At 34.7% G+C, this 13,245-nt stretch overlaps 1 protein-coding gene across 10 annotated transcripts in view; it reads left to right on the top strand.

Moving 5' to 3' along the window:
* Positions 1-12,936, top strand: part of MAP3K7 (mitogen-activated protein kinase kinase kinase 7) — a 48,077-nt gene extending 35,141 nt beyond the window's left edge. For 7 of the 10 annotated variants that reach the window (XM_068184070.1, XM_068184069.1, XM_068184068.1 and 4 more), the window contains 5 exons: positions 4,158-4,266; positions 6,132-6,218; positions 7,026-7,087; positions 7,627-7,742; positions 9,799-12,936. In XM_068184070.1, the coding sequence (XP_068040171.1) occupies positions 4,158-4,266; positions 6,132-6,218; positions 7,026-7,087; positions 7,627-7,742; positions 9,799-9,979 (555 nt within the window). In that variant the 3' untranslated portion in view covers positions 9,980-12,936. The remainder of the gene's footprint in view (positions 1-4,157; positions 4,267-6,131; positions 6,219-7,025; positions 7,088-7,626; positions 7,743-9,798) is intronic. The other 3 variants (XM_068184073.1, XM_068184072.1, XM_068184071.1) reach the window with 1 other exon arrangement.
* The last annotated feature ends 309 nt before the right edge of the window (positions 12,937-13,245 follow it).

The following is a 13,245-nucleotide window of genomic DNA, read 5'->3' as shown; positions in this document are numbered from 1 at the left end:
CCAATATCACCTGTGGGTCTATAGAAGTACAAGAGTAATATTTTACTTTCTTGCTCTGATAGTGCACATATTGGAAATATAAGTGGAAGAATTACAATTGTCTGTTGCTATCCTGCAGTTTCTTTGGAAACATGGTAAAACCTGGAAAACATAATATTTTAGCACACGTGAAAAATGCCATTTCAAAGATATTTTTCCACCGTCCTTATAAACAAATATTGAATTTTTATCCCCTTTTTGATGTGAGGAGAGATAGAAGAGTCTGCAGAAACTAATGCTAACTTTTGATGTACACATGCTTGTACATTAAAAAAAATTGGAAAACAATGAAGAAACAGAGCACAATGTAATTATGGCTAAAGACTTGAGATTAATCTCTATGGGTTTCTATACATCTGGACCTCAGTGCCTTGATTTTTTATTAAAAACCTTGAACTGCTACCCATATAAGCAATCTACAAGCCAAAGCAGAAAAAACATCTGAGTGGCATATCTCTGGTCAGTTTATCCAATCTCCCCATATGCACTATACCATATCTAGGGTATCTCTTCTAATGTGAAAATCCCCTTCCCCCTCCTTTCCTTCATTGCAAACATCCTTCTTCCCCGCATTCCGTTCTCCCTTACACCCACTCTGCAGCACAGCCTTCTTCACCAAGCAGCCGTGGCCCCTCTGCTCCCTCACCCAGGCCATGAAAGGCCCTATCCCACTCAAAATTGAAGGATTGCCACGGTGCCTCTTCTCTGGCTTTTAACTTTTTGACACAGTAAAGCTGATCAGAAGTGTTTTTACTGAATGTATTTTTCCTAAAAATTGCTGCTGTGTCAATAGAAAATGGTTCTGTTACTACTACTGGTTTTTAATTAGAAAGGTTTTTCCAATACAGAATGGAATTTTTCTTAAGGTGAAAGAAAACACCAAGCTTGTGTATAAATAAATATATGTACATATAATATTAATTAATATAATATATATATATATAGACACAATAAATATTTAATAATACATATACCAAAGTTTGGGTGCTTACCTGAAAGGGATAGTCCAAGACTCTTGGTCCTGTGTAGCTGTTTGTCTGTTTTCATCTGGCCACGTTACATGTTTTATGATTTTATGTCTATTTTATGTCTGTGTGCTCTTGGAAGATTTTTTTGTGTGCCTTGTATGGCTGACGACTACTATGTTTAGGTTCTTGAGACACTTAAGGTGTTTAACAGTATTGCTCTTACTGGTGTTCTCAGCAGCAGACAGTAACAGTGCTTTGCACTCAGCATCAACAGTTTAGACAGGAAATTTGCTAGGTCAAGGGTTTTCCATCTTTGGATCAGCTGTTAGAGTGATTTGGTGTTCAGAACACGTGTTCAGTCTGAATATTCACAGATTTTAGCACTTGCTGACTTTTCCAAGTGACTTGAGCAGCACTGATGCAACTGTCCCTTCTAAAATCAAATGCTACATTTTCATTTATTTCTGTCCATATATTGTGACGCTCTGTTGATTTCTCTTTTTTTTTTTTGGAACAGAATTGTTTCTTCTGCCTATTTCCCTGTACATGCACTTCAGAACATTTTAGTGTGTCATCTTTCTAGTGCTATTGCTCTTGCCTAAACACCTTTGCAACATAGAAACGTGCAGTCTCTTAACTGCAGCTACTAATATTTTGGGGGATTTGAAGGAACACGGCAAATTGCTATTTATACTGCATGCAATCTTTACAAAATTTAATATTTTATATGGATACTGAGAAACATATCTGGCATAATGACCCAAGATCTGCAGGTTGTGATCTGATTCTCAGTGTGGTATCCATCTCCTTAGTGTATATTTTATTGGTTTGGTTGTTTTGTACTCATCTTTAACAGTATTATCATAAATACCAAAACTACCTACTTCCTCTTTTAAACATTTTTTTGTTTTGTTTTGGAATTTTTTGGGATTGTTGGTTTTTGGGGGAGAGGGGGCATCATAACTGCTGCTGGGCCTTCATAACTTTTACAGTTTACTTTGAAGTGAAAAAAATTACTATATTAAAGAAAGCCGTGTACTGATATGAACAGTTGAGAAGAAAGGTCAGAATGTACAAGCCCACATGCATGCAAGCTAAGTGGGATAATTTGGGGATCTGATATTACACAGATGAATCATTCTGTCCATGAGATTGTGAAATTTGTCATAGATGCACATTCGGGTTTTTTTCTCCCCTTTCACAGCAAGATAAAATTCACAGATGAGATGAGGAAACAAGACTACTAATGATTTCTTTAAATTGTGTTGCCTGTTTAAATTAAACTTCAGGGAGGATTATTACTCAGAGCTTGCCAGCTTTTTCAAGACTGTAAGTCTTTGAGAAATGGAAGCTAAGAATGCCATATGGGTTTGTCCACCTGGCAAAGATGATTTGAGTAACCTGCTGGCAAGTCTGGAGGAAGCAAGGATGAAGGGGTAGCAGAAACACATTGCTAAAGTCCAGACACTTTACCTGTCAGAGGGGCTGCCGTGCAGGTGGCCTAAAACATCTCATTCAACACACACTCAAACACCATAACCAGCGTTCAGTTTGGGAAACTTCCCTTCAGCTTCCTAGTGCTTTTTAGATATGCTTCAGATGTGATTCCTTCATTTCTATATCTACTGAATTTCATGTAAATAAAGATACCAAGGAAATGTGTTTTTGGTTGGTGGACCAAAACAATCTGGTAAAGCACTGAGAAGTTACTGTAACTAGAGTATTTCTTAGGTGCCCTTCACTATCCACTATAGATACTCAACAAATCTCTTTTTGCTTAAAGGACTTTTATGCTGTTACAAGTGCTTTCTCTATCTTCTGGTCTTTTACATCAGCAGGGTGTATTTATCATTCATATCTGAGGACACTAACAGTAAGCTCATCAACTTAAACCTTACTTAATGTCAACAAAGACTCCCAACACAAAAGATTTTTCAAAATGTCTAATGCCATCATCTTGATAAGATCCATCAGATTATTTCTACAATTTATTGTCTTGTTTCTAGATATTAACATAAAACACAAAATGCTTAATAAACATCACAGAAGAAAGGCTATGCATTTGAAATAATGGATGTTTCAGTGGTATAATCTTACTATTCTTTGGATCATTACTGGGCTGGAATCTTGAATTTTAAAACTTAAAGTAGGATATTTGGAAATAAAGTCATAAAGAAATATAGTTTCTAGTTAATGTATATTTGAGTGCTTATTTTGAAAAATTGAGTCATTTAATGAATCATTTCATGATAAATACACCATCTTGGAAATATTTGTATTTTAATAGCATCTTTCCTTTTACTTCATTTTTTTCTGAGAAACTTGCTGGGGCTTATAGTCTTAAATCCTTTACTGTGTTAATTTAATGTCACTGAGGAGGTATGTGAAATAGAAACATATATATTGTAAATAACATTTCTGAAAAAGCAGCTTAGCAGAATAATAAAGTCTGTATTATTTTTTTGTGCTTTGGTATACAAAAAGATTGGAGGAGTCAAACAGTACATGAAAAAACAACCTTCAGAATTTTGGTTTAGTCTTTAATTTGCTTCATGAGGGAGAATGTCCTCCTTTTCTGACTGATGTGCTTCAATTGACTGATCCTTTTTGATTAGGCTCTTTTTTCACGTTTTCTGAAGATTAATCACAAAACCTCTGAGTGTACAAAAGAACCAGAAGAAAACTGTAGATTAATACATGGTAGTCTAGTGCAGCTACTAAGCTGTATTCCTTTTATAGAATGTAGTTCCAGTCATTGATTAAACACTGGAAACAAACTTTATTTCCTCTTTATATTACAGAGCTGCTAAATTTCACTGAATGATGATGCAAAAATCACTAGACATATTGTCATGATTTTCTATAAAGATCTTGAACACATTGGTCAGCATTGCTTTTTGTTATGCTGAATAGCAAAATTGTATCAATTTCTTTTACACAGTAAAGAAGAAATAGGGATGAAATTATCCCTGCAATGCATATAAAGTTGACCAAACCATCAGGAGAGCATTCAGGATAAAAGCTTGGGGAGGGAGAGTATTTTTAAGGAGGATTATAGGTTCAGATTTCTTCAAATTTTAATTAACTTCTTAATGAACTTATCAAAAAATCTTCTGTTAATTGTCGTCTGGTTTTATTTTGTCATTTCAGGAGAGTAGAAACAGCAGTAGATCATCTAGTCCTAGTGTGAGAATGATCACTACCTCGGGACCAACCTCTGAAAAGCCAACACGTAATCCATGGACACCAGATGATGCAGGTAATCTTTTGTTTATTATGTAATTTTTTTGCCTGTAAAAAAATTAAAATATTTATTTGATTGTGGTAAGAGGTGTTTGCTCAGACATTAATAAAAGTAAGCAATGAAGATCATGATTTTTTTAAGTTCTGCTTAAATCCAATCATTGCATTACTGCCTTGTTTTTCACATATGCTTTAAGAATACTTATTTATAGATTGTTAAATTACATAAACTTGTAAACATATTGCTTGTAAGAAAGTACTGTAAATTGATGTGATAATGATACTTAATGAGGATCTTGTTAGCAGTCATTTTTTACTGTAGTGTGGTTTTGGGGAATTAGGGGAATAGATATCTTGGAACATTTTAGTCTTGTCCATTTGTATTTTGAATGCATATTTAAAGATTTCACTGCCCTGACATCTGGAATTAAATGTTATGTAGGTGAGTATCAGCTGGAGTAGGTTACTTCTGTTTACCACGACTGTTGTAATTTTGCTTATGCAGAGTGTAGATGTGCACACAAAATTGCTGGTTTTAAATGCACTAACACGTGTCTGTAGAAACATTGTAAAAACTTCTTCTGTAGCATCACTGTTCTTTTGTTATGAAACAGGATTAAGAATGAAGATAATTGAAGAGTTCTGTTTGATTTTAAAAGTCATAGTGCATTGTTACGAAAAGAACCAGTACTGGAATGCAGGAAAAAATGGACCCCCACAAATTCCTTTTTAGAATATAAATAAAAATTACACTTTTGTTACCAAAACGTACATGTTGAATCTTAAATTTAGTCTCAAGATGGTACTTCACAGTACCTCAGGTTCTGTAATCTTTTCCTTGTGATCTTTTCATCTGGATGATCAGACTCTTTTCCTGTTACGGACTGCAAAATGGAAACTCATGTGGTGGCTGACTCTTGCACAAACATATGTATATATACATAAATATGTATGTATATTTGCACACTTGCATTTTGCTAAATATAAGGTGATTATGTAAGATATACTTTTTTTTTTGCCCTGTGTTAGTGGGAGGACACCACACTCTTGTGTTTTGCTTCTCTATTTTTTTCTTTCTGTCTTTTGTTGCTTTGCCTGACCACAGTCACTCATAACTTCTCCAAGGCCTTGCCCACTGCTGCAGCCCACCCTGGGCCCTCTTGTGCAGCATGGACCCCAAGTTGTTTTAGGCAGTGAGCACTAATGGGAATTGCTGCCTCACATTGGAAGCAAGCTCTTACCCAGTCAGGAGTTCATTGGGAACTGAAAGCTGCAAATCATAAGCCAGCGCAACAAAAGTTTGTGCCAAGTTTTTGGTCTTAAATGCAGCACAGCACTGGAGCTAAAAGTCAAGTCTGTTTTCTGGCCCACAGAAATCGCTCACTTTCTACTCATGTAAATACATAATGTGCCATATGAATATTTTTTTTTGCTAGGTTTATGTCGGCCATGCACTAAGAATTGTTCAAATTTCTGAGGAGAGAAATAATTTTGGTGTTCTGTAAAAGATGCTACGTTTTTAATTTAATGAAGCAAAGCAATAAAACAAGGATGCAGCTGTATCTGGTCAATCAAGGAGAGTTTGCAGTTCTGTGACTCTGTGCTGAAACACTCGGGAATGTCACCTGAAGCATTTACATGTATTGATGTATTTTTGAAGCATTGCAATTCATTGTCACAATATCCGTATATGGCAATAGTCTAACGTAGGGAAGGACTTCTCATGTTGATTGCATGTAAGATACTGTGGTGATTAAGTCTCTGGTTTTAGGGTTGTTTTCTTTTTCCTTTTTGTTTTTACCACCTTCCAGTTTCCTTACAAGCATACACTTAACCACTTTTTTTCCATTCCCACCCTCTTATTTCTGTTTCCTTTTGAAGCTGCTCTTGGAAATAGCATAGTCTTTGAGGGCAACACCTTAGTTTCTCTACCACGACTACTCTGTGGCAGGTGCTTTTGGGGTATGGGTAAGCAGCCCCTTTTTTTTCCCACCTACCCTCCTCCATATAATCCTCTAGTAGCAATTATGCGGCTGTAAAATCAGTAGTTTCTCCATGTGTCTTTACTCCTGTGTCTCTTAAAGCTTAAGAGTAACCTTGTGATCCCCAGACTGTGGGCTACTGAAAGATAAGAATGCAGAAACCTACTAAATCTGGAATGAAAGCTCTAGAGAAATCCAGAGCAACTGCAGTGTAAGAAGAGAGCAGCCATGCCCAGGAGACAGACCAATTATTGAGTTCCTTGCTACCCACAAAGTATCTATATGGAGCAGAGAAGATGTCCTAGAGCATGTTGTGAGGAAGATACTCTAGAGACCTCACTGGGAGCAGGTTTCAAAACTGAGCAGGAGGTTGTGCTTATTTTATTTTGGCAGAGCTGATTTGCACAGCTTCTAATTTTATAATCATTAGATGCATGGGCTGGCTGGCTGATCCTTCATAAACAAGAATGAAATGGCAAATTTTTATAAACAGAAATGATCGCAAACTGTAGAAAACTCTACACAAATCTGCGTGCTGTTACATGGCTTCTAGAAATGTAGGTTGATAACCATATTTTTTTTTTCTTGATGTGATAGACCATACTCTTGATGTTCTTAACTATCAGAAAAACAAAATGATTCATCTGCCTTGGGATTGGAACGCTGCTATTTCCATTTGCTTATCCACATTCAGATTGTGTATTGTGAAATTACTTAGACTTCTTGTTTTTGTCCTGTAAGAATAAAATTAAGTCTTTTTATACACATTAAAGTTTTCTTGGTGTTTTTACAGAGACCAATGGGTCAGATAACTCCATCCCAATGGCATATCTCACATTAGATCATCAGTTACAGGTAATAAATATACAGTTTATTAGATTCTCAAGTTTGCATTTCATTCTAACATGTTACTTTGGGGCTGCAAAATATAGTGCCACATATTTACCTGGGTTTATGTTCTGTCTAATTTTTGACCAAGGCTAAAAAAGTATATTATGTAATCTGAGATTGGTTGACTCAGGTTTGATGAAGCTATTAAAAACAAGCCCTGGGAAACATGATCCCTTAAACCAAATGTAATCTGAGTTTGACTGTCAAAATAAGACATTATTTGCTTGAGCATTACTGAATCAAATTGTTGTATACAGTTTATTTTTTGTGGGGGGGATTAAACGTTGCTTTGAGATTTGTGACAAGTGTCAGATTAAAAACTTCAGATTTGAGTAAACTTTGACATTGGTGCAGTAATATTTTCCAGGGCATGGTTTAACACTTATTTTTAAAGGCTTACTGGTTTTTAAAAGACTGTTATAAATACACTGCAGAGACATTCTAACACACTATTTACTAAGATATCAGTTCATTAGTCTTTAACATGTCTGATTTATTTTCAGCCTCTAGCACCATGCCCAAACTCCAAAGAATCTATGGCTGTGTTTGAACAGCACTGCAAAATGGCACAAGAATATATGAAAGTTCAGACAGAAATCGCATTGCTGTTGCAGAGGAAGTAAGTGAAATGTGTTTAACCTTTTCTGTTCTTCTATGTGTATCCTATTCACAAATTCTGTGTATAATAATACAAATGCATAATAAAAAGTAAATAATAGTCACTGTGACTATTATTTCTGGCTTTATGAAGTAACATTTCATAAGGCATAATTATTTTCCAACCTTAAACTCAGGAATAGTGAGCTGCTCAGTACAGATTAAATATTTAGAGCAGGTAATTGAAAGTTCTAATCAATATCAAGACTCTTCTTCTGGACAAGTTCTACATAAGGTCGTGGCAAATCTCTGTATGTTACAAACTGGTAATGTTTGTATCATCTCAAATGAAACACCTGAACTGTTGAAGAATCTTGGAATTTAATTTGCTACACTGTCCATTAGAGTATTTTCAGTAGTAATTTGTAGATAATTGTTTAGTTAACCAATTGTAGAATTTTGGGTAATATGTCAATGTTACTCATTTTGCAGTTAGTTTTAATGTTATATCTGACTTTTGTCAAGCACTGCATTTACAACAATATTACCAACATTCATCTTGTATTTTTCTGCCATGTCTTGAGGACTTGATGCTTAAAAGCTGTTATGTGCCTTCTCCTTGTGCACTTGAAATAAATTCTTTCCTCTTGCATTGTTTACATGTATAAGTAAAGCAGCTGCACATATTGTTATATTAGGTCAAAAATTATTGCTGATTCAGAATTTGAGTTCAGAACAAGTTCTGTTGTGTTCTGTTTCCTGTTGCTGGGGGCCAGCTCAGAGGTCATAGTTGCACACTGGACCAAATAATCAGGTTGTGACCCACCAGTGTCTGAGCCACTGGCAGCTGTTAATAGGGATCTTGCCTTGGTATTTGTGGTTTAGCTAATGAGAAAAATGTGTGTGTAAACCTTTTGTACAGTAGAAATAGTATACAGAATGGAGGGAAAATGTTACTGTAAGATTGAACTCTATCACATATTCACTTTGGGCTTAGTATTTGTGAACAGTTTGATTCTTTCACATGTAATGAGAATTCTAGATTTGACGAGGAGATAATGATGCTAGAATTAATATCTTAATTTTGATTCTATTTATGTTGTCCCCAATGGTCAATAAATTATTTAAAATATATTTTGTTTCAAAACTATTCATTCTCTACTTTTAGATTCCTACTGGTTTTTTTTCTATGAAGTTTGTGTTCACATTTCTTCCAAACTATTTTTTCTCAGTCAGAATGTAGTTGTCCATAGGCGTTAAAACAAAAAAAGATATTGTAAGCGATGAATTTAATGCTGGTTAAGGTAGTGATTAGTTCAACCCTCATATAATTACTGCATTTTCTTTAACTGCAGTTAAAAACCATATGGCAACAATTAATTAACTTTATCCTTTGCTATTTTGTTGCAAAAATATTGCTGGCAGCTTGCCTTCTTGTCACCTCATAACAAAATAGTAAAACAAACTGCCACACCAGTTTTGCAGAATAAATTATGGTAAGATTATCAGTGTGTTTGGGCCTCTAAAATCCTTGCTAAAAAAACATGTTCAACACTTACAGCATAAATAATGTGAAATGCTAGTTACAGAGTAATTTCCTCGATTCTTCTTTTCCACTGCTTTAATAAGTTCAAGTCCAGATAGAAAATAGCACTTCACTAAAAAGTTACAAAAATTACTGTCATTTTGTATTTTAAGTTGCCTTTTAGAGATTTAAATGTACGTATAGATATCTAAAATTGGAGTGGAATATATTTATGAAATTTAGTGTTGCTCCTTAGGTATTTTACTGTGATCTGTAAAACTACATATGAAAGACATTATCTAAAAGACAATTTTAGAGACTGAGGCTTAGTCTCTCAGCTATTTTAAAGTTTAAATGTGAATTTGATTTGGAAGGGAATTTTCCCCAGGCTACATTAAAGAATAACATTCTTTTGTCAACTTCTTTTGCACAGAATATCACCAGCTGTGAGTTCATATTGATAATCAAATACTGATTTGAAACATATGAAGTAATCTACAAACAAATGAAAACAGAATATAAATGACAATGACTTTTATTTTTTTCATTTCAGACAAGAACTAATAGCAGAACTGGACCAGGATGAAAAAGACCAGCAAAACACATCCCGTCTGGTACAAGAACATAAAAAGCTGTTAGATGAAAACAAAAGTCTCTCAACATACTATCAGCAATGCAAAAAACAATTAGAGGTCATCAGAAATCAGCAACAGAAGCGGCCAGGCACATCATGATTTCCTGGGACCTTTCAAATGAAAAATATGCACAGAAAAGACTGGGTTTTTTTTAATTGTTATTATTATCCCTTATTATGACAGCTCATGAGTGTTAGCTTCCTGGTGTGATCTGTACGTGTCTGCTACACTTAACATCATTTAATTTTCTTTTTTCTAGGTGAAATCCAGTTCAACAGGTTAATTGAATAGGGTGAAAAGACAGTGACTTGAATTAACCAATAGCCCTCAATTTAAAGCAAGAAGAGTGGCTGTTTGCATGCTCCTTGTGTGAAGGCTAGCCTAACAAGTGTTGAGGAGGCTGCTAAATTGTGAGAACTTATTTTTAGTTTTTGGTGTTGCCTCAGTAAGAGCAAAAAAAAAAATACTTTCCTGTTTAAGAATGGTTTTGTTCCAGTGTCTCATCTCAAACTTATTATGATGATTATTTTCATAATAAACTGAAACATGCACCAAGCTGCAGAGGTGATGTTGGCTGACCAGAGTAATTCATGATGCATTAGTGATGCCTTTTACCTGTAGACATAGTGTATTTTTCCACATGTAAAATGATAGGCAAACTGATGCCAGCATTTTTGGTTCAGTGCTTGATGGCCCTGCATTTTGACTAATATATTTCATGTAATCTTGCATTCATAAAATATTTGAAGTAAAAGGCTGTATTTTGTTTACTTTCTTGGGGTCAATAACATGCAGTTTCATTTGAATAGTGGCCAAAAGTTAGGACGGTGATCACTGGACAGAATTAGTCCCTTGTATAAAAGAGATATAATCAAAAATATGTAAAAGCATGTTTCAAACCTTTAAAACTTTTGTCCCTGTAGAATCTTTGGAAGGAAGTTCAGAAAGAAAATTAATACAGTACTTGAAATACTTGCTCCCTTTATATTTTTGCTCCATTATTGATTTTGTTTCAGGAGTTTTTTTTCTTAAAACTTACTTGGTGAAAAGCATTTACCATAAATGTAAATAAGTTTGTTTTAGATAGAGAAGAGTTTGGGGAAATGACTTTATTTTAAATAGAAAATTATAAAATGGAGTTGAGTATGCAAATAGGGGAAACTATTCAGAAAATGAGAGAAATAGCTTAGATCTCCGTGAGGAATCTCAGTTATTCCACTCATTTGAACATAGCTCAAAGGAAGTTCATCACAGAATGCCTGCTGCCTTTATGACTGAAGAATTGCATTTAATGAACTCAAATGGAATATGCAATGCTCAGTGTTGATATTTACCATTATTACATAGGAGAAAATAATTACTTGTTTACATTGCAGATTGATTATTTGGATTATGAATTAACTTTTAACTGGTACAAAAGTAAGGCACTTCTACATACATTGATAAATTACTCCTTACATACATACCTAAGTTCTTGATGTTCTCAGTTACAGGTGGGGTTTTAATAACACTGGTTTGCAAAATTAAAATAGGAAATTGAAGTTTAGCTGCTGAGCCTTATCAATAAAAGAGAAGTAATCTGAAATTTGAAATACACTTATTTCAAATGAATAGTGGCTCATAACCATGAGCAGAACTTGGAAGAACCTTAAGGGGAAAAACCTCATACTATTTTCTTTCTCTTCCTGCCCACTTGATAAAAACCATTAATACAGTTGCGCTTATCTGTGAACAGCAAAGAGGACAAACAACTTTCTGAACATCCTATCTTGAAAATAAATCTATTGTTGGCAAACCTTTGGGAGTTAGAAACCTTTCCCTCATTTTATTTAAATAAAGGAAGGGTTCTCATTCCCAAAACCTTAACGGATAATTTGATTAGTTAGCTGAAACTGATATTGGGATCAACTTAAGGGCACACGTATTTATAGCAAAATGTAATTGGGGGAGAAAATAACTCTAGTATTAGGAATAGCACAAGTTATCCAAAGCATCGCTGTTAACATACATCTGTCTATCTACCAAAATGGAGACACTCAGTGATCAGCAGCTTACTTAACATATGCTGAAGCATTAAGTAGAGCAGCATAAATACTGATGCTCAGCTTCAGAGGCCTTGATAGTTACATACACAAAATCATTTCTCAGGACAGTTTTTACATTTTTGCTGTGTAGTAAAAGAGATGCTTAAGGTAAATCAGTGTTGTATGTGAAAAGTCACTTTATGGCAAGGTTTGAATAATGAAAGTAAATGCAGTGATAAATTAATGGTACATTATGCAAAAGTAATTTCTACCAGTTCTTTATGATTTTCCAGGGTTTACATTAAAAAGGGTGTCAGATTATAAAATAAGTGCTGTGCTACCATGCATTGTTGGCTTCAGTCAATAGCTTGGTTTTTTCACTCTTTTAATCTTCAAAGGGAATTTGAAGTTTGACTTTTTACCTTCAAATCATCATTTACTTAATTTTACCAGAAATTTTAAAAATACTTCCCCAGATTTCTCACTGAGGTTTTCCACATGAACAAATTTGTTTATCATAAAAAAACCTATAAGGGTAAACAGCAGTTTGGGCTGAGAGTTTAACAGCTAGCTGTTATTGTTTTCATAAGGCTCTTGTTTTAAAGTTGTTTACAAATGTACTTTTATTTTTCTGTTAAACTATTTGGACTGTTCACGAATTTTTTTTCATGTACTCTCTGTTCAGTTAAAGGTGTTCCTCTAATAATGGAGTTGAAACATCTAGTTTGGGCTGGGCACTGCCTTCTCAGAAAAGGTAACAGGCTCTGCTTTTTGTTACAGTCTGTGTTCTGTAAGATATTTTGTAATTGAAGTATGCTTCTGTATACTATGCAGTTCTTCCAAAAATGCTTTTTTTAGGCTTTTTGGTTTGTTCTTTTTTCTGATGAGGAGTTGAAGATTGTAATTCAAAACTTGTACATAAAATGGTGAATGATTTCATATGATTCAGGAATGAGCAGTGTGGCTTTCTGTTACAGGGTTTTACTGCTTTGTCAGGAGTCTAATTAATAAAAGCTGAGAGACTTCCACAAACATGTAGTAATGCCCCAACGCTTGCCAGAGCATCCATGATCTCTCATGGAATCCCACACTGGGTGGAAGATAATCATCGTGCAGTTGTTCCCACTGCCAAAAAAAATTCTTCTGCTATGAGCTTGTCCCTTCCTGTATGCAGAACTAGGGTGTAGGATGAATAGTCTTACTCATAACTGAGTATAAAGATATTTTAAGAATGCCACATCTACCTTGTGGATGTAGTGCAAAGAGATAAGTGCTTGTCTTATGTTGTTAAGGTCAGAAAAATTTCATTCCCTGGAACTTGGTCTTTTTTGTTCATAATAG

The sequence above is a fragment of the Anomalospiza imberbis genome, chromosome 3 (assembly GCF_031753505.1).
Source record: "Anomalospiza imberbis isolate Cuckoo-Finch-1a 21T00152 chromosome 3, ASM3175350v1, whole genome shotgun sequence".
Taxonomy (NCBI): Eukaryota; Metazoa; Chordata; class Aves; order Passeriformes; family Viduidae; genus Anomalospiza; species Anomalospiza imberbis.
The sequence above is the reverse complement of the archived record's forward strand: the minus strand, read 5'-3'. Positions and strand labels throughout refer to the sequence as shown.